General features: G+C 36.6%; 1 protein-coding gene across 1 annotated transcript in view; it reads left to right on the top strand.

The window, feature by feature from the left end:
• dicer1 (dicer 1, ribonuclease type III) overlaps positions 1-8,209 on the top strand; it is a 48,384-nt gene extending 40,175 nt beyond the window's left edge. Inside the window, exons 28-29 of the mRNA XM_079833100.1 lie at positions 74-149; positions 4,121-8,209. Of these exons, the coding sequence (XP_079689226.1) occupies positions 74-149; positions 4,121-4,286 (242 nt within the window). The 3' untranslated portion in view covers positions 4,287-8,209. The remainder of the gene's footprint in view (positions 1-73; positions 150-4,120) is intronic.
• Positions 8,210-22,131: the final 13,922 nt, after the last annotated feature.

Raw genomic sequence — 22,131 nt, forward strand, 5'->3', positions numbered from 1 at the left:
TATCGTGCCATTTTTATGCATGATGAAATGTCAGATTGAAATGCTCTGCTTTTGTTTTCGTCTCGTTTCCTAGAAAAATTCTCTGCTAATGTCCCTCGATCCCCAGTGCGTGAACTCCTGGAGATGGAACCGGAGACTGCTAAGTTCAGGTGGGAATGTCTTTCCCTTGTACACAAGCAACCACTTAACATAATCATCTGCAAAATACACACATAGTAGTGAAAATTTGAATGTGCAAATACACTAAAAGTTACTGTGTCAGTGTGTGGTTCAGAGCAAATAGGAGTCATATAAAAAATGTTGAATCCTGACAATTTCTGAATCCCTACAACCTGCCTGCAAGAGATTGGAATCTGTAATGTGAGTACGGCTGCATAGATACCAAAATGATGGATTCAGTGTGTCAATATCGATACTAAAGACCTTGTGGGAATACTAATCATTGTTTTGCAGCCCAAGTAAGATACTGAAATTAGTGTTACAAGATATACCGGTACTAGAAAAGTATCGTGATACCCTGCTATTAAAAACGGTACGATTTGAAATTGTATTAGTACCGGTACTTTAAGAATGACAGCAGAGCAGTATTTCTTAATTTGCGTCGATGTGTGACCCCATGAGTCAGGACGTCCGTGCAGAGCTCTGCTTATAACCGTTCACTAAACATTGGAAGCAGAAGAGTTAAATATATACGCGCAGCGCATGACAAAGAAAGCAACAGAAACGCATGCATGAGCTGCCGGACTCTGACCTGAAGCGTGCGCACACGTCTTACACTCAGACAACAATGCTGAGTCACAGCATGCGATCACAACGTCAGTTTTGCGGATTATTGGGTATGAACGGTCAAAAATATGCAAAATGCACGTCCTGGTGAGGATTCAGGCAAACACAGTCGGATATGTCTTTAGTGAACGTATACAGAGTTCGGATGTGTTACAATGTATTGGGTCCGTGCAGGTCCTAAAGGGTCAGACATAATGTTCTGTGTGAATAATGTTAATCAAACAACGAAAGAAAATAGAAAACCACCCCATGCTTGACTGAATAACTTTAAGATTTTTATTAAGATTTTTTTTTTTTACATTTGATTATTTAATTTCTTTCTTGAATGCTACTTTTTATAGACCTACTGTAGCTGAAAAGTAAAGCACTGTTTTTGTCATATTGTTTGTAATTTATATTTTTGCTTACTTTTTAAAAACAAAGATAAAATCAAATTAAATATCTATATTGTAATTATTAAATGACATTAAAAAAATATATATAATGAAATAAGATTTTGGTCATCCCAACCTGTTCAGAATAGTGGTTAGTGTTAACATGACTGATAATAATGTGATTGTTGCAAACATCGCTGTAAAGGTTGGTGGTTCGATCCCCGGTTCCACCAAGTGTCGAGGTGTCCATGAGCAAGACACCTAACCCCAGTTGCTCCCGACGAGCTGGATGGCGCCTTGCATGGCTTACACCGCCGTCGGTGTATGAATGAGTGTGTGAATGGGTGAATGTGAGGCAAAATGTAAAGCGCTTTGGATGGCCGTAGGTCTGTTAAAAGCGCTATATAAATGCAGTCCATTTACCATTTAAGGATGTTCACAATGGCATGTGGTTATTATTATTATATTTAAAGTGGAGGGAATAGTCAAAAAAAGGGCAGGATAATGCGGAGTTATTTTTTTATACATTTATAAAACAGTAAATAGTAAGTTCTGTCATATTATTCAATTACTTTTACTGTTTTTTGCCGTGGTATCGATTCAGTAATAGTTTAAATAGTTTTTTTATATATTTTATATTGTAATAATTTTACATTCAATCTCCAAAATAATGTAGAAACAACATACAGTAGCCTATATTTTAAATATTTGTTTAATGGCATCTTTTTATGAAAGAAGGTTCGTAAAAATTGTAGCCATTAGTTATAGTGATTCAACATTACAGTATAATTGAAAGCTGCAGAGTCTTCACTGCATAAATTATAAATTAAATATTGATTAATCCTTATTAAAGCTACAAAAGTTTTTCAGTCAAGAGCAGTGAGTGATTTTCTCTTTCTGTTCTTTGGTTAACATTAATGGCAGACAGCAGCAGGTTTATTAGGCTGCTGTCACTTTAAGACCTGCTGCTGTAGCACATGACTTGGATCTGACACGCATCCCATTTTCACACAACCCTTTACGTTCATTTAACTAATTTAAATGTGCTTACCAGGATACTCGACAAAATGGGCATTTAGGCATAATTTTGTGTTTGTCCGTGCAAACGCTGTCTGAAGTGGCTTTCTGTACACACGAGTGTGAGTGTGTGTCACAGACGGGAGATTCAAAGACAGCGCTCCAGCACGAGACGATAACTAAATAAAAACTAGTGTTGGATGATAAAAACTGACACAAATCAACATTTTCGTCAACAAATAAAAACGAGAAGAAAATGTTGAAAATGTTAGGGATGGACGATTAGGGAAGAGATCCAGTCAGAACTGATATCCTGTGTAACAGATGCGCACATTTGATTTGAACGTGCTGATCTAACCGCTGGAAAACATGGCGCTGTTGCGCGCTCTACAGGCTCACGCATCCCCAATACAGCGCTCCAGAGCGGCTCAAAATCAATGAATAGCGCACATTTATGCCACGCAATTGTTTATGAACTAATGCTGATGAATAATGCCAATGTTTACTTTACGATGTTTATATAGTAATATGTTTTTGACGGTTGTAACAACGCATATTTTATCTCCTGAACTTGAATGAGCTCTTGCAACTGTAAGGCACAGACATTTCAAAATAAGATTCAATGTGTATTTCGAGCTTGTTTGTAATTAGAAGTCACGCATTGTATATTCGTTTTTGGTTACACAATAAACTGTATTTAATTTAATTCCCATATAATTCATAGTCAGGAGGAAAGACCAGTATTTGACACATATTCAATAAAGTATCAAAGTATCAGGGTTATAATAGTTAACTAAAAGCATTCAAAAAAAATCTTCATTACTTGAAATTAAATAAATGTTAACTGAAATTAAAAAAATAAATAAACTTATTTGAAGCTTTAGCTCAACCTGATATGGCCTACTAACTAAAACAGAAATACAAAGTTATAAAAACTATATAGATGTTTAAAAAAAAAAAAAGGGAATTGAGCTCTGTTTTGCGTATTTTTAATGTCAAAAACAAAATGATGTCAAAATGTCAGTTCAAGTGACAGTCGGTTATGTAATGCTTAAATGCTTAATGTATTACAATTTAACTAAACTCATTAGATTTTAGGAGACTAAATCTACTGTAGATTTGGTCGACTAAAATCTTATGATATTTAGTCGACTAAAACTAAAAACAATTCAGGTGACTAAAATATGACTAAAACTAAATGGCATTTTAGTCAAAAGACTATGACTTAAACTAAATCAAGATTTGCTGTCAAAATTAACACTGTATTGCATTAAACCTTCGCGAATAAAGCAACGTTTCTATCCAGTGAGCCGAAGAAAAAATGAAATTGTCACTTCCTGATAAGCTGGCGTTAAATATCACTAAGAAAAATGGAAGTTACAGCCGGAAATACCCCTGTGTATAATAATTTTGTAAATAATTATGACTTGCACCTCAGAGCGCGCAGACGAAACATAATAAAGTTATCTTGTTTTCAGAGTCGGATGCCTGCTGTTTGGAAACACAGTCGTGTAAGACAGTTCTGGGAGGGAATTATTTAAACCACTTGGACGACCAAAACAGTATTTGAGATGCTGTGCAACAAGATCAGTCCGCTAGTTAGTCCAGTTGTCGTCCCATCGCAAAGTCACGGCTTTTTTCTGTTGTAGTTTATCCTCATGTTTTCTTAACGGATAAAAACTATCCGACTCAAATGAGCGCATCATTTTTTAAAATGTATTCACTTTTAGCCATTTCCGTCAAGCGTTTATGCGATATCCCAAAATGCGCATAAAAATCGGTGGATGGGATCACAGCTACTGATGGTTGCTACAGCTTAAATAAATATGAATTTTATCATTTAAATACCTTTGTTGACCAGTTTTCAACCAATTATTTCAACACCGTTGCTTTTTTGTCAGTCATAGCCATATCGATGTGTTTTCTTTCTCTCCGTTCAACAGCCCTGCGGAGAGAACCTATGATGGAAAAGTACGGGTGACAGTGGAAGTGGTGGGCAAAGGCAAGTTTAAAGGCGTGGGACGCAGCTACCGGATAGCCAAGTCAGCAGCCGCCCGCCGAGCCCTGCGCAGTCTCAAAGCCAATCAACCTCAGGTCCAAATCAACTGAGCTTCAGACAGCAGACACCCCCCAACACACCAGTCAAAAAACACAGCAGAACCCCTCTCGGCACCAGTTTACGACCGAGTGAAGAATTGCCGCCGACTGCGTTCTCGCTGGGGTTGTCTAACTGAAACGAATCGAGTCAATAGATTTCAGAGTAAATCTCATAGGGTTCATATTTCATTTTATTCTTTACGTGCGCAAACACAATCTTTCTTTCTCCCCAGCTTTGTTTGATCACGAGTGCTTTTTTTTTAATGTATTGCAAGTGTTAAGAAAAAGGTCAGGTCTTCTCCCCCCGCTTTCCCTATTTTTATTAACATAAAAAAAAATATATGCTCTGCTTTGTGGTAGTGGTTAAAAAAAAAGCTAAAGCTTATAGGTAGTATTACAGTGTACATAGTTAAACTCCAAGGTATCAACTAAATAAGAGAAGCAACAGCAACATAAAAACACAATTCCTCAATCTGTGCACTAGTGCCATTTTGCTGCCGTTTGGCAGGAAGGGCATGTGGAAAGAAAGATAGTGTTGGTGTTGTTGGAAATGTTTTTCTCTATCTTGAGATGATATATTCTCAATCATAATTGCACTTCTCTAGTGTCCGCTTTATTTTGGCGAGAGTCATAAACGTTTTTTTTTTTTTTTGTCAGATCACAGCAAGTTTGTTTAGTATAGAGAGAGAGAGAAAGGCCCTCGCACCCTCATTTGACATTCCCGATTACTGTAATCAGCAGTTGTAAACGGCACTTGAGGATGCATGTTCGTGTAGCCAACCGGATGGGTTGTACAGACGTCATAACTACGTTATATAAAATCTATGATATTAAATGTTTATTACGAAATATACGTTGATACTTGGGTTTCGGTAATGTCTTTTGATACTGATATTGATGACAGTCTTTATGAACATTAGATGTCTCCATAGACTGACTTGACTGACTTAGTTTTGATATAACGACATGAACGATAAACAGGAGGACATATCACCTGGGAAAATATGCTGCAGATTTTATATTAAAAAGCGGAAAGAGAAAAATAGAATCGGATAATTCTGTAAAACACAAAGCACCTTTACGTACCGTCTTTAGGACAAACCGATATTTCGCTAGACTTTACGTGCATCGCTTACCAAAGTCGATACTGATGCAGCGTTGTGAGGTTGCACCTGTTCAGTCAATCCCTCTACATTCACACGTTTGGAGATGTGGTAACCAGCCTTTTTTTGTTTTGTTTTTTTGGCGTAAATGAGTTGTAGCCTCTTGTCTAGCCTAAATGTTTTCATATTAATAGGCATTCTTCACTTGAATACCTCAGTTAATTGCATGCATTTATTTTTTATTTTTTTTGGTGCTATGTTTAAGCTTGAATTTCTCATCTTTTTGCACTGTAACTGTATTACCTCTTAATTTTACCTTTTTGAAATCTGTTGGGTTGGGTTTTCTTGTTCTGTCTGCTCGTCAGGCTGTAGAAATTGTTTTTTCCTTTGGTTTTTATGCTTGAAGGGGAAATGCTGAGAAAAAAAAGCTTGATGCCTGTCTGATAAGCTCGGTTTTTCCTTCACATGAAAACAATTGTGCATCCGATCAGAAGGGTCACTTAACACTTGAGAAAATCGATAGATTGCACTCTGATACGTTCTTAAAAGCCACTTTCCCTTGTTGCAGGCTTACCAACTCTAATTACTGTTTTTTTTCCCCCCATTCAATGTATTAATAGTAAGAAAACAGGACACCCTTGTCTATAATTGTTACCCAAAGAAATGAGGGTACAATTTTGAAAATTGTACTTTTCCTTTCCTCGTTCTGTCTATACTTTGATTATTGTGTTACGGACAAACTATTCCTGAAGTTACATAATCCCTGGCATTGCTACCTCAGAAGACCCTTGCGAATAGTTTGGCCTTACCATAAAACGTTGATTTAATATATTTGTGGATATGCCTTTTTACAAATCGAAATGGCATTGAGAAACATTATTGTATACGCTCATCAGCACCTTATAGGGGGATAAATATATTTATATATATTCACGACTATTTGCACTAGAATACATTCCCACTGACATTGAATTTGCATCTTTTAATGGAGTATGCTCTAAAGTGGTGCCTTTCAACCCTATAATATCGATGTAACATCTAAACTGTCTCATCTTTTGCTACTGTAGCAATTATGGTTTCTATATGGTGAAGGACTTTTTTCGGTGCCATGCTTCATACCGGATATTGCCCTCCAGTTTTTGTTTTCCTGTTTCTATATCTCATAGGCTTTTACTTTGATTTGGTTACACGCTGTCTTGTTACCCGATTAAAGCCAAGATTTCACAGCTCTAACCGGAGTACTCCCCTTCTCGAGAGCGAGTGCAATCTGATGTTTTAGCAAGAGTTAAGTGACCCTCTTTACATGATCCCAGTCGCAACCCCAAAGCTGAGTATTAAAAGTCATTGGAAATGAATGGGTTTCCATATTCCCTCAACCAATGGAGCAAGTTTGTGCATCGGGGTCAGTGCGCACCGGCCCTGCGATATGACACTGATTCTGTAACCCCTAACCCTCAGACTATTGCAACTTAATTATTTTGTGTTTGTTCCCCAGCTTGTTACGTTTTTTTTCCCCGTGCCTCTGAAAGGCGCACACTTTTTTTTTTTTTTTTCACTTGTTGTTTAAACTTTCTTCTCACTGTTTCAGAGAATGTGAAATCACACACATGGTGCCACCGCATGGATATGGAGATTTTGTTTTTTTCCCTGAGAAGCAAAACATTTATTTTCACATCCAATAATCGATCATCATACCAGAGCTAGTCCCACAGAACAGATATCACAGTAAAAAAAAAAAGAAAAAAAAAGTATCATCTGTGGGAGTGTTTTCTTAAAGTGGTCCTCCATCGTATCATCATATCATATGCTGCAGATTGTATTTTCCTTCATGGTGGAGAATAATTATTTTTTTTTTTTTCTTTTTTTTTCAAACATGTAGCACAAATAAGCATTGCACTCGGGCGCCATACTTTACCTCATGTCAGAACGATAAAAAAAATACAAAACCTGTATATATGATGCCGTAACGTTTAAAGGAATAACTTGTGGTTTTGGCCTTGCTGCTGTTTGCATCGCTGGTATATTACCAATGTATTTAAAAGTGAGCAGAGAGATACAATGTGCCTGCAGGATATCATCAGAGAAAATACACTGTAGAAAAGTAGTTTCGAATCTACAATCTGGGGCTAAATATGTGTCCTATGTGTACATTCATGTCCTGCCTTAATGTAATACTTTGAATATGGAATTGTAATGTAACCCGTCAAGTCCTTCGACTGGCATGATTTTAATATGTTGGGACCGCACTGTCCCTCACCCACCACCCATATTAGATTATATAAATCCAGATGTGTTAGTGCATGTCAGTGAAAACTCTCCTTTCTCACCCACCTGTATTTCCTTTTTAGACTAAATACATTGTATAGATCTGATTAAATTGCCCCTAAAATGTATTTAAAAGGGCTTTATTTCATAGCAAAGTGTCATTTTTTTTTTTTTTTTTAGGGGAAAACATATATTAAAAGTCAAATGCACTCTTAGCAGCAAGGTGTTCATAGACAGCATAGCAGGACTGGAATGTGCGGCGAGCTCCTCTTGAAGGGGTTTATGGGAATGTTGAGCACCGTAGAGCACTAACAGTACGGGGATTTTAAATGGGGAATTATGGGTCACAACCTGCAGCGAAATTTCTGTATTTTTAAGGGACTTGTATTTAAATGTCTATATCTCATTCATACTGTATCAGTGCTGCAGTGGTTTGCATTCTGCACCTTATGGATCACAAAAACCTTTAAAAATTCTGCCCCCTCCCTCCCTCCCTCCCGTCCCTTTTTTTTTTTTAAGTAATTGTAGCTGAGTATATCTACAATAAAGTTATGGTATGGTCGTTCATTTGTGGTGTTATGTGAGTTATTTTCGCTGTAATCTATATGCGTTTCCAGATCCTGAAAGGAGAAATGATGTATTAGATTGTTTTATGAGCTGCACGTCTGTGGCTACTAATACTGTGCGAAAAGCCGGTCGCAGGCCACAGTGCAAGTGTGGGCTTCGCAGTGCAGGCATATGCTGATGACCTCAGTATTTTCCTAACCCAAGCAGTGCTCTCGCCTCCCGTTTACGAGTGCTAGGAGGCCGTTCGCATTTAGATGGACCCAGCAACCATGACCGATGTTTTAATCACATTTGCAAGGAGCCTTATGTAATAGATGAAGTAGGTATGAACTGTGTTTGCAAGTATACTTTTTCGTTCTCTGCGGGCCTTTTTATGGTCTTGTGTATTCATTTCGCCGCTTGCACATTTTGTATGGCTGCATCGATGTTTGCCAAGAAGTAAAAAAAAATAGAGTTGGAGCGCTCACTCTTGGTAGGTGAGAAATGACCTCACATCAGCTGTGCAAGCATTGGAGCATATATTCTGATAGGGGAGTTTTGCCACACTTACAAATTATAATTAAATTTTGGATTCAATAAGACGTGTTACGCAGTGTACCATAAATTATGATTCTTAGTGAGATGTTTGCTGTTTTGGGACTGTTTGAGACCAATAATCCCAGCTTGATGCTCTTGAGTGTACCTACAGTGGGGTCCAGATGTTTGAGATCACATTGAAAATTTGAAGTATTTTAGGGTTTTGAAAACTGAAACAAAGACACTTTATTTTAAGGTGTCAGCGTTACAGTGCAATTATGCATTCAAGTACTGAGTAATAATAACTACATGTACTTACATTTAAATAAGAAATATTAGGTCACACTTTATATTAGGTGTTTTTTAACGTCTGTGCTTGCAGTATACATGCATACATATTGCTATGGGTAGTGATAGAAGAGGCTAACGCTTTATTTTACTGTGCCATTGTTACATAAGTTGCATGTAGTTACTATAGTAATAATTCTAAATTATGCATAATTACATTCAACAAACCCTATAGCAAGTGCATGTAGTTACTTATTATTACTCAGTACTTAAATGTATAATTACAGTGTAACAGAGACCTTAAAATAAAGTGTAACCGAGAAGTCAATAATGCAATTATAAATGTATTACATAAATATTACAGCTGTAATTACTTTTTTTTTTTTTTTTGCATAAACTGATTCATTTGAATGTAAGAACAGAGAAATTAAAGACAATATGTGACCCTGCACCTCAAAATCATATGATATATAGGACAATATTTGGCCGAGATACAACTATTTGAAAACCTGGAATCTGAGGGTGCAAAAAAAATCTAAATATTGAGAAAATCGCCTTTAAAGTTGTCCAAATAAGAACTTTATTGAGAGGCATGCTTAACCATGCATTTTACTAATAATAACCTTGGTTGGCTATTGCCACAAATATTCCCATGTGACTTATGACTGGTTTTGTGGTTCAGGGTCACATATATAATGCCACCAAATATTATATTAAATATTCTCTATTTCGAGCTGTGATAGGAATGTGCACAAATCTGAATCCAGTTGACATGTTAAAGAAACATGCACGAATGCAGAGAAAACGTTCTCTCTCTCTCTCTCTCTCTCTCTCTCTCTCTCTCTCATATATATATATATATATATATATATATATATATATATATATATATATATATATATATATATATATATATATATATATATATATATTATTTTATTTGCGAAGAAATTGTCCATCAAAATAGGGTTCATACTCAGAAATGGTTTAATTGAGAAAACAAAAATACCAGAACTGAACGATTTTCAATATTTTATTTAAGTGTAGTGTAGCTAATGACTAGTTTTTCATATGATGGTTTCATCATAACCTCTAAGTCAAAAGTCATTCCGGTGTGTTCCAAATACCATGAAAAACTTTTGAATGCTTCTCCACGGACTATAGGAAAGACAGAATCAATAGACCTCACTGCTATGTACACACACACACACTACATACATAAATAAATTACAAAATAATTGCTACACAATAAGACAAAATGACAAGTTACAAAAGTGACATTATTCTTGACATTATAAAGTATCCAGTATTCTTACTGAATATTAATGTATATTGAACAGTCTTCTGGCATTGGGGTAGAATTGTTTTTTGTTCTTTGTTGTTTTACACGTGTTCTTGAAATGATCCTAGCTGGCAACTAAATTACTCAAATCGTCAAAATTCCTTACAATTTTCATCCCCAATGAAGAAATATGGTTTACACTTTAATATGGGGAACACATATTCACTATTATCTACGACTTTTTTCCTCATTAAACTTCTTATTTACTGCTTATTAATAGTTAGTAGCCTAATGTAGTTAAAGGGTTACTTCAGTGATTAAGCATTAAGCTTTGTATTTAAACTGGGTCATTTATGTAGTAGAAATGTGAAATTATTTTTGAATTTGGTGCCTTCTAGACTGTGAAAAGACAGAAAATGTATTTTTATCTCATGGGGATGAAAGACAACAACTCCCAGAATGCACTTGCTTTGCTGCCACCACGGCTCCACCCCAACGTCGGTTTCATTTTTATAGTAATACAATTATTTCGTTCAGCTAGAGTATAAACACTACAATTCAAAACTGAATGTGTCTTTTCAGTAACGTGTGAGTGAGCCGAACGAAAGTCACGAGACAAACGCAGCAGAAGTCAGATTTCATTCATCAGGAGAGCACAGAGCTGAGGTAAGCGAAGCAGCAGTCATTTACAGCGCGTGTCCAGTCTGGCGCGTTCTCAGATCACATATGGAAGCTAAACTTTAATAGGAATTCATTGAAAAGTTGAAACACTCACTTTCTCTGCACGGCTCCGTTATGAATGCCAGAGGCCGAGCCGAGCGCATTTACATTCTGTGAGTGACACGAGATCTCTCCGCTGTGGGCGGGTTGAAAACATGCGGAGCAGCTCCCTCTACTGGCTGTAGGGTTGGGTACCGAACTCGGTACTTTTAAGGGCACCGCGTCGGTACTACCGAGTACCGACTCACATTAAATCAATCGGTACCAAATTTCGGAACCTGAGAACGCATTTGGTGATATAGACTACTGTCTGTGAATATTAAATCGCAAAAAGACTATTTAAATACGTATCATGCGTGTCTCTGTGCGAATGAATGCCGTAGAAGTGCGGTTTAACGTTACCACACAAACACACACACTCACTATCGCGCTCACTATCATGACGGTCGCATGTTTCCATCTCTGTCGTCTCATATGAGAACATGAACGCACAAACGTCATTTCCAGAACCACTGTGTCACTTTATGAGCATTTTACCGTTTCATTTGAGAAACACTACTGTCATATCATAAACACAGAAACTCAAAGGAACGGCAACCCGTCAAAATAAAAGTCCGTTTTATCTTGACAAATACATCACCGTTGGACAGTAGAATTTAGATATGTCTCAATTAATAATACTAACACAAATGTAATAATACAAATCAAAACTTTATTTTTTAAGTAATTAATTAAACATTTTCTGTTTAATGTTTCAATTTTAACCATATAAAGCTCAGTTGTGCAGAACTTTGTTTGACAAAAAAAGTTTAATTATATTAAAAGATTAATTAATTTAATGTCTTATGTCTTCATTTGATTACCAGAAAATACACAGCACATAATTTGTGGGAAATCTTTTCATAGAAATTAAATTAAAAAGAAAAAAAATATATGGTTGTTTTTATTTTATTAATTAAATTTAAGTACCTAGTAGCCTACTATCTAGTAAATATTACAGTATACAAACATCACAGACAATGGCAGACAGAGAGCAGGGCAGCTCTGGCATAATGTCAATAAAACTTCTATAAATGACTTACAGGTTATTTATAGTTATTGATGTAAATCCCTAAAGTACCAAAAAAAGGTACCGTTGGGTACCGGTACCGGTTAAAATGTGAACGGTACCCAACCCTAACTGGCTGTAGTCTTTAGGTTCTGGATAAAGAAAGTTGATTTTTTTCCAGAAATAAAATGCATAATTCTCTCGTCTCAGGGGATATGAGGGAGGAAAGTACCATAACTCGAATCTACTACTGGGTTTCTACTGATACAAAGCTTAATGCTAAATCACTGAAGTAACCCTTTTAAGTTTAGGTATTGGGTTTAAGGGATGTAGAATAAGGTAATGCAGAATAAGGCTTTATATGCAGAATATGTGCTTTATAAATACTAATAAACAGCCAATAACCTAGTAATATGCATGCTAGTTAAATAGCGAGAACCGAACCCTAAAATAAAGTGTTACCGAAATAAGTTTAGTGTAGTTACAACATCTACCAGAAGGGGCTAACAGGGTCATGCAAACTAACCAAGCCTTGACCCCTTGATCCAAACAATGGTAGATGGCATAATTGTTTCATTAATTATTTTCGGCATTTTTTTGTTTGGTGGCACTGATTGAGCACTAAAAAATCTTGGTTCTCGGTTTAAGGCTTTGTTCTTGACCAGGAGAGTTGATTAAACTGCTTTGCGTCATTTTAAGTACCAAAAAAATATCTAAAACAGATTTGACCAAAGTACAGCGCTCTTGATGAAGTACTCATAGCAGATCACCTGGAGCACGTCCGCTGAGATGATCTTGGAGGGAAAAGTTGAACGAGGCTTTGTTCATCAAAATGTAGATAAAGGAGGGAAAGAAATATCTATAGCTGTTGAAAAGACGTACATATGCTTCTATGGGTTATGCATGTAGGTGGAATGCAAATGACGGCCAGTGTTCTGGGCTGGGATCAGGCGGGGCTGATATGCTGAGTGTGGGAATGAGAGGCTAATGGTGACTTATTACCTGTGTTGACAATGTGCAGGCTTGCGCCGTGTCATTTGAGCCATTTATTCTCCGCGCTATAAAAACAAAGAGATGACGAATAAATATGCAGAGGGGGCTCATTGTTTTCCGCCTGCTCAGTTGCCAAAACTTTTTACTGACCTTTCGAGCACAGGTCCCAAACCAGCGCTAAACCGTCTGTCACTCAGCGCACACGCGCTTACACAAGTTGCCCTTTCGACCTCAGCATCTTGTTTTTCTCTCTTTAAAGCTCCAGGAGCAGGCGACAATCGTAATCGAGCATGGCAGGCATTCCGTGCAGTGCGACTCTTCATCCTCATACGGTCATTTGTTTCCCTCTTTTGTACGGTCTCTCTCGATTCCCCTTCACATGAGGATTACAGTGCGTTGCAGTCAGGCCCTTACAATGCGCAGAACTCCAACGGGTTATTAATACGGCGGTTTACTGATGGCCCTTCAGCTTTAGGAACGGGCCTGCGCTTCCTCACGTGTAATTAAATCCAGCTCCGTGCACCCTGTCTTAAGGGCAGGCCGAGGAATAACCCCGGCATCAGGAGAGATAAGGATCGCACGCGCTTCCACATGTACGGCCCCAAATCAGCAATCACATTTAGCATCACTCTATCAGTCAAATCTCTTTTTCTCCATCGGTTTGTGGTTCTTTCTGTCTCTTCTGGTGACAGAGTAGTCTTTCTAAGAATTGCTAGGTGGGCGCTGTGGTCAATAGAGTTGCATTGCATCATCAGTTTGAGAGTCTACATTTATTCATTTAGCAGATGCTTTTATCCGAAGGGACTTGTAAATAAGGAGGACTACAACAAAAGCGATTTATCACAAGGAGACTAATGTGAGAAGTGAGAAAATTACAAAGAATGAGCTAGTACAGACATTTTAGTGAACTCTGGATACTATGTACACTGCCGTTCAAATGTTTGGGGCCAGTAAGATTTTTTTTTCTTCTTCTTCTTTATGAAATTAATACTTTTATTCTGAGAGGATGCATTAAGTTGATCAAAAGACGTTTACATTGTTATAAAAATATATTTTAAACTGACTATTCATCAAAGATGTATAAGCAGCAGAACTGTTTTCAACATTGATTTCTTGAGCACCAAATCAGCATATTAGAGTGATTTCTGTAGGATCACGTGACACTGAAGACCTGTTTTGCCATCGCTGGAATAAATTACATTTTGATGCATATTCAAATATAAAAGTTATTTTTAATTTTAATATGCCAGGATTTCTGCTTTACTGTATTTTGAGCAAATAAATGCAGCCTTGGTGAGCAAAAGAGATTTTCAAAAGTGTTTGTGTCCGTCTGAAATATGTAAAATGTCTACTGATATTATATATTAATTTTAATATCGCAGATTCTTCTAAGTAGGCATGTATGCTGATTAGTGGTTCAACGGATCACAAAACTCACGGTTCAGATCACATTGCGTTTTTTGAGTCACGGACTGGATAATTTTTTCGGGTCACCGAGAAAAAAATGGAGGGGGGGTTACATTTATTACTTAAAGCACACTTTAAGCACACTTTTGTACTCAGAGACCACAGTAAAAACGACTTGCATAACTAATAAAGTTCAAACATTATTAAAGCAAGTGAACAGTCTGTAAAATAAGAACAAATGGGGGTGTTTACGAGAATACTTTCCAAGACAGTATTTAGACTATTTTTTGTGTGTGTGTGTGTGTGTGTGTGTGTGTGTGTGTGTGTGTCCAAGGAGATGAATCATTTCAGAGTCCATGCGCTATCTGTGCACTTTAGTTTGTGCTGCTGTACTCACAGATAACAGTGTGCGAGTACAGAATTAAATTCTCTTTTGCCTCTTCTAGCGGTGGAATGGTTTAAAATCTATTGAATGTGTAAACTGGCAAGACATGTTAAACTTGCAATTAATCTGTGAATCACATGCAACCATAGATCATGGTCCGTACGGATCACAAATCAACTACGATCCGTTTAACCCCTAATGCTGATTTTGATATAGACAACTTGTTGGCTGGGTATGTGCTGTTTGGGTTCCTTGAGTTTAGTCTCCTTACCTGTTTAGTTGCCATAGTTACTGATTTGTTAATGAATTGATTAATTGATTAGTCACACCTGTTCCTAGTTTTCTCCCTCATTTGCCCTGTTTATTTATACCCCTAGTTTGTTTCATTTCTTTGTGTGTTCTTATGTATAATATAATATCTATAAGGTATAGTTTGGTTTTGTTGTTCTCCAAGCCAGTAGTTGGCGATGTCACTTAGTTAAGAAAAACTATGCACCTATAGACTGAACACGTGTGCGTATGCCATTACAGCAAAATCTTGTTTTTGTAGTTTACACAGAGACGATAATGGTATAGTGTTTAAAAACTTGAACATTGAGACCTGTTTTCTAAAGTTTGTGTTTCCAGGCCTCCAAAATGCAGTTGTTGTGTAAATGAATGCCTAAAATGCGTAAGTTTTCCAGTTTTAGCTGAAAATGGTGTTGTGTAAACGGCCCCTTAACTCTTTCCCCGCCAATCATGGAATTTTCTGTGTTTTCACTGTTATACGCCAGGGGGTGCTATTACGCATCTTTTGAATGACTTCAGAATCTCCTGATCAAAACACAGGTGAAGTCGACACAAAAAAACCCCCAAGTAAGCAGATTAGGCCTGTCGCGATTGGTCGATACAATCGACTGCGTCGACGTCAATATTTTTAGTCGACTGGGTAAGTTGGGTACTATATGAAATTGTATTAGTACCGGTACTTAGACAGCACTCTAATAAGAGCAGTATTTCTTAATTTGCGTCAATGTGTGACAGTAGAAGTGAGAACGTGTGTGTGAGCTCTGCTTCCACCATTCACTAAACAATGGAAGCAGAACAGTCAAATATATACGCGCAGCTCAGGAAAAAGAAAGCAACAGAAAAGTGCGTTTTTTAACCCTTAAACAATGATAAACAATGAATAGTAAGTTCTGTCATATTATTCAATTACTTTTACTGTTTTTGCCATCAATGTCATGGTATCGATTCAGTAACTTATCGGTATTGAGGTATTTTAGTAATTTTTTAAAATTTAGTAATTTTGGTATCGTGACAACAACACTATTCTATATAAAAAGTATTTGCTGATATTCTCTTTTTTTGTTATGTTGGTTTACAAACTTATACCTTTTCACATTTTTACTCTTTTAGTTTTACATTTTGTCAAGGGCTTGTTTACATTAATACTTTTTATAGTACACTACTGAATGCCAACGTTGCAAGTTAAATTAAATGTTTTTAAGTAAAATTGTTGAAAATTATTGTGATAAATTTGTCGATAGATTAATCGATAAATTAGTCGATAGATTAATCGATATAAAAATAGTCGTTAGTGGCAGCCCTAAAGCAGATGCATATGTAAAATAACGTGATCATGAACATTAAACGGCATATAAATCAAAACGATCTAATGTTACTGAATGAAATGTCGACCCAGGACGAGCTCTAGGACTGTGCAAGCTTTAGGGGTGTTTATGGACTTGATCTAATCCATCTGTGTTTGATCGTTGCTCTGAATCTGATCTGGGGCCCATTTCAGAAAGGAGGTTAAGTGAAAACTCTGAGTATGTTAAAGGTGGGGTAGGTAAGTCTGATCTAAAACACTTTTGTCCAAAATTTGTTTAAACTGTCTTTATATGTCAATACATAATTAAAATTTAAGTACTCTGAAAAAGAGAGTATAAAAATCGAGTGACTCTAGACTTTTTAATCTGCAATAAACACCGCTCATTATTTTCGTTCGGGCCGAATCAAGTGATTGGCTTGGCCGACTGTCACTCTCTCTCGCTACCATGGCTACCGCCGCTTTTGCTACAGGATCTGCCCACATGCGCGCGCTCCAGTGTTGCCAAGTCGGGCTACTTCAAAAACTGTTGCCGCGGCCTGTTTTTCATGTCCGCGGGTTGAAGCGACCCCCAATTATGTGATATTTTGCCCCGGGATTTGCGAATTTTAGCAGGCAGCCCTACCAAAAAGACACATATTTTACCCCCCAAATGCGATTTTTTACCGGAGAAACACGATCGGGCTTGTTTTGGGCTAGTTTTGAGTAGCAATTGGGCGGATTTTGTTGTGAAAACCTGGCAACCCTGGCGCACCCGTTTGATTTGAGTTCAAGAGGCTGTATTTCTGCTGGACAGGTAATCTTTCATTTTGATTATACATTTTTTTGGTTTATGTTTTCATGAAGCATGTCTCACTAGCACACGTAGCTGCCTAATATAGCTAACATAACATTACTTAGCATAAAGTTACAATGTTATACACTTAGCGAACCATTAGTAGAGATGATAAATACTCAATATGCCTAGCTCAAGTTGATCGCTGTCGTGTTGAATTTCGCAAAATGTAACTTTAGATAACAAAATGCATGTGTAAAAGCTAGTACACCGCATCCAGGAACTTTTTTTAGAACTAAGTTAGCTTTAGCTACTACCCTCGGTCTAAACTCTTCTACCATGTTCACCGGGAACTTTACCTGCACGTTTATTTCGGCCCTTGGTTTGTTTTTATATACTCTACCAATGTTTTTATCTTGTATCTGTGTGTGTCATAGACACTGTGTTGTGTGTGTATTTTAAACTTTACCAGTATCGTTATTCTAGCTTGATAGTGAGTACTAAAAGACATCTTATTTGTTTATATTCATAATGATAAAGTTAGATTTTTTTATTACATGTGATTCTGACATGATGTCACTACATGCACTCCGCTCCTTCTCCGCACGTCTCAGGTAAATAATGCGTCTTCCTCCAGCTGAGCGGTGGGCGTAGCGCGTTCATGTGTTTTGGGGGCGTGGCTTTGGAAAGAGCCCAGAAGGGAGAAGGTGGAGTGAATGGAAATAATGAGCTGTCTTTAAAACAGTCGTGAGAGGTCTACAGGCACTCAATTTTCATACTTTCTTTTTCAGAGTACTTACATTTTAATTATGTATTGATATATAAAGAAAGTTTAAACAAATTTGGAAAAAAAGTTTTTTAACCAAATCCTACCTACCCTACCTTTAACCCTGAAATGAAGGAAACTCTGGGTTTTCTGTTTCAGAATGGGAGGTATGTCAAACCCGAAAAAGCAGGGTAACTCAAGCCCGTTTCTAAAAGAGAGGTAACTTATACTCAGAGTCCGTTACCAGGGTATTTTTTTTATTTATTTAACCTTTATTTATCCAGGTAAACTGTTTGAGAACCACTTCTCATTTACAAACATGACCTGGCCATGGTAACTTACTCTGTGAACCTAACCTGGTCAGGAGCAGGTTTTCTTTGGTAAACCCAAAGTTTTGTTCTGTCTCCTCCCCCTTTTTAAAGCACCAGCGTTTAAAAGACTTTATTCATTCATTCAAACTGCACAAATGAGTATTTTGTCATATTTCAAGTACAAATATAAAAAAATGATAAATTAAATCTAAAGTAAGTGAAGTATCTGCCACTTGACAAAAATACAAAGTAAGAAAAGCATTTTTTGCAGTGCAGGTACATTCATTCACTGTGCATATTTTCATCTTGAGGACACTGTCAAAGTGACAAAAATGGCATGTCCTTTTATACAGGATCCTGACGTTCACTTGATAAACCTAGGAGTAACCTAATAATTAGAATTTCCTTTAGGATTTCCAGTGGTCGGACGCATTGATGACACTCATATTCCCATCATCACACTTTCTGAAAACAGATTACTGTATGGGATGGAAGAGGATGGTAGTACGAGATATATGCCGTAACCACCACCACAGCTGTTAAATACATTTATTTACAATTTTTATGGTCATCTTTATTTCCTACAAATATTTTATTCTTTTTCCTGTTGGATTCCATCTCCTCTTCATCTGTCTGTGGTGCTGGTGTTTGGCTGGCCTGAGTCACATTTCCGGGTTTCTCAGAGCGGAAGTCATCATAGTTGGGTTAACTCTTATAGCGGTGAATGAGAGTATACATTAAGTATATTTTTGTGTCCCCATTTGTAAATAGCACAAAAAAAAATCCACAATATTGATTTCACGACTTTCAAAAAGAGGGAAAAATAGAGTGAGATTGATAACGGAAGTGAAAAGAGTGAAAGATATTATATTTTTTTACCATCACTCCCATAGACGCTGTATTAGAAACACCCTCACAGCAGCGGTAACTTGTTTTTTGTAATTTGATGCAAAAGTAATATAATACAAAGTATTTGAAAAAAAAAATGAAAATACAAAAAAAATTGCAGGATTTACGGATATTGATGACTGTTAAAACGCTGATCGTGGCTTTTCATAGTCGTGGTGCACACGCTTAACTCAGAGTCAGTCAATCCATCAATCCATGAAGTTACATTTTTCATATAACCCCTTCATTATGGAGTGATTTTTCTCTGTATCTTGACTTTTAGATTGTACCCCCCAAACAAATCTCAGCATTTATAATATATATTATATTATAATCTCTCAGTTTCAGCTGTTCTGAAACCTAAAACTCAGAGTTTCCCATCTCAGGGTAAGTCAACTCAGAGTTCAAGTTTAAACTCCGAGTTGGTTGAACCTCCTTATTGAAACGGGCCCCAGGATGTAGTCTTTGACAAAAACGTGATTTTTCTCAGCTTTTTGTTCAAAATGTTGCTTTTTTAAATGAAACTTACCCATATTAAAGTGTTGATAAAAAAGGAATGCATGAAGCTAGAATAAAACGTTCATAAAACAAAGATATTCTATGGGCCATTACATTTTGGTGAAAATGATCAAAAACCCTGTCGCTGGCTGGCAACTTTTTTTTAAAACGCTGGCGGGGAAAGAGTTAATAAAGAATATGTCTGCACATAGATTCTCACCTCAACTCTTCTTGCCTTCCTAGTCATACTGTGAAAATATCCAATATTTTATTACAAAATTTGTGAATAAATAATTGTAAAAATGCACACGTTCTATTTCCGACAATACGAATTAAAGCACAAGCCTTATTAGTTAGTTATTTATTTATTTAGAGACCACAAGAAACAAATTCACTGTGTCCAATATTTTGACTGATAATGCAAATTGTTTTGAGGCATACAAAATCTTTGCCCTAGTGCAGTCTCCTCCCTCTTAATGTAGTTCATTAGCGGAGTAAACAGTGAGGGTCCTGGGCCCCTTTACCGTGTGGTGCATCTGAAAGGTCTGTCTCATGGGGGGATTATCTCTCTGGGGCTCAGGTGTTAATGGAGTGTCAGAATAAACACACTCTTAATCCCCACTATCTTTTCACTTAGGAACAATTACAATTAGGAAGTCAGTTGTTAGCTGGCTAATACACTACTAGAACCATTGTCTCCCTATTTAGGATGAATTGGCTCATGCTAATTGCTTCATCTCATTATGCATGGAGTGCTTTGTAAGCGGTTTAGAATGGGAGCGTCCCCGGCACTCTGTTAACACTGTCTATTTGGTTCGGGAACATCATGGATGTGTAACAAGGGGAAGTGCATTTACACAGCTATTAAATGCTTGTATGTTTAGTTTGTCCCTCTTTAGCTTTATTAATAGCTGGATTCACGCTTCATGAGCTCCACATGATAGTGTAAAGATCATGTTCTCCAGCATGATTTGAGATGGAAGCAAAACATCTGGCCGTCTTTTCACCTTATTTTGCAACAGTTATTTTCTGTAAATTTGCGAGACTTCTAATTCATTATCTGCTAAACATCTAGAAGTATAACAAAGTCCAGTAAACTGTAAAAGTATTTGGGTAACACTTTATTTTACAGTGTCATTGTTACATATGTTACATGTAGTTACTATAGTAATAGCTATAAATTAGTAACAATGACATGCAACTAAGCCTAAACCAAACCCTAACCCTATAGTAAGTATTTGTATTTTCTACTTAATATTACTCGGTACTTAAATGCATAATTACACTGTAACAAAGACAACCAGTATTTGTGCTACAACCAGTGTGTTTATGATTATGATAATAAATTAAAAGGTTACACTTTATTTTAGGGTGATTTTGTTACATTGTACTTACTCAAATAAGTACAGAGTAATATTAATTAATTAATTAGGGTTTGGTTTAAGGTTAGGATTAGTTATTTGCAATTATGCATAATTTACTGTTATAACTATAGGAAGTGCATGTAACCATGTCACCTTAAAATAAAGTGTTACCAATTAAAATATGATGATACCGTTGTTGTTTGCACTATCAAGTAGCATAAAGGAATGTTTTGGTACATCAAAAAAAAACTGGAAACGGATGTCACAGGAAGCCAGAAATATAAAAATTACAAATTGTGATAATGCTATGTTAATGTTAAAAAATAAAGTGGATACGAAGTTACATGATCAATTTAATTTGAAATGTTGCAGAATGTTCAATAATCCTAATTCTAAAACTTTCTCTGACCTACTTTATATATGGTGGCCTTAACTACTACTAACATTTAAATGTATAATTTGATACAATGCACTAATTGTGTACATACATGTTTTTACATTGTACTTGCATAAAAAATACCTGCATGTAAATACATCTGTAGTTAATTTCTGTTACATTTATAATTGCACTGTTGACACTTCCCTTACACGTAACCCTACCCTTAAATACCCTTAAAAAGTCCCTAACTTTACCCGTATCCCATCTCAATATCAGCAAAAGTGTTTTCCAATACAATATGAACACAATCGGTACATTGTACTTATTTTTGATGTAAGTGCATCGTAGTTAAGGCCACCTCATATAAAGTGGGACCACTTTCTCTTTTAGAAGGTGAAAATTCCATTTTAAATTCCAGATTTTCAATATGGTCTCTGACTTTTGGACACCGCCGAGCATGTGTACATACAGCCAATATAAGGAAAATGCACAAGGGGGGAAATGTTTTGAGACAGCTATATTTCTTCATCAGTTTGAAGGTAATTTAGCCATCATAGAATTCCCCATTAATCTGCACCAAGGACGTATTTCGCAAACACATTAGAACAATAATGCAGGCAGGCATATATGTAATCTCTCATTTTACGATTCTTAAATGCCGAACAGAAATGGAATATGAATATTTCTGAAAGCAAATCCCCAAAGAGCCCA

This window comes from Gobio gobio, assembly GCF_949357685.1.
Source record: "Gobio gobio genome assembly, chromosome: 13".
Classification (NCBI taxonomy): domain Eukaryota; kingdom Metazoa; phylum Chordata; class Actinopteri; order Cypriniformes; family Gobionidae; genus Gobio; species Gobio gobio.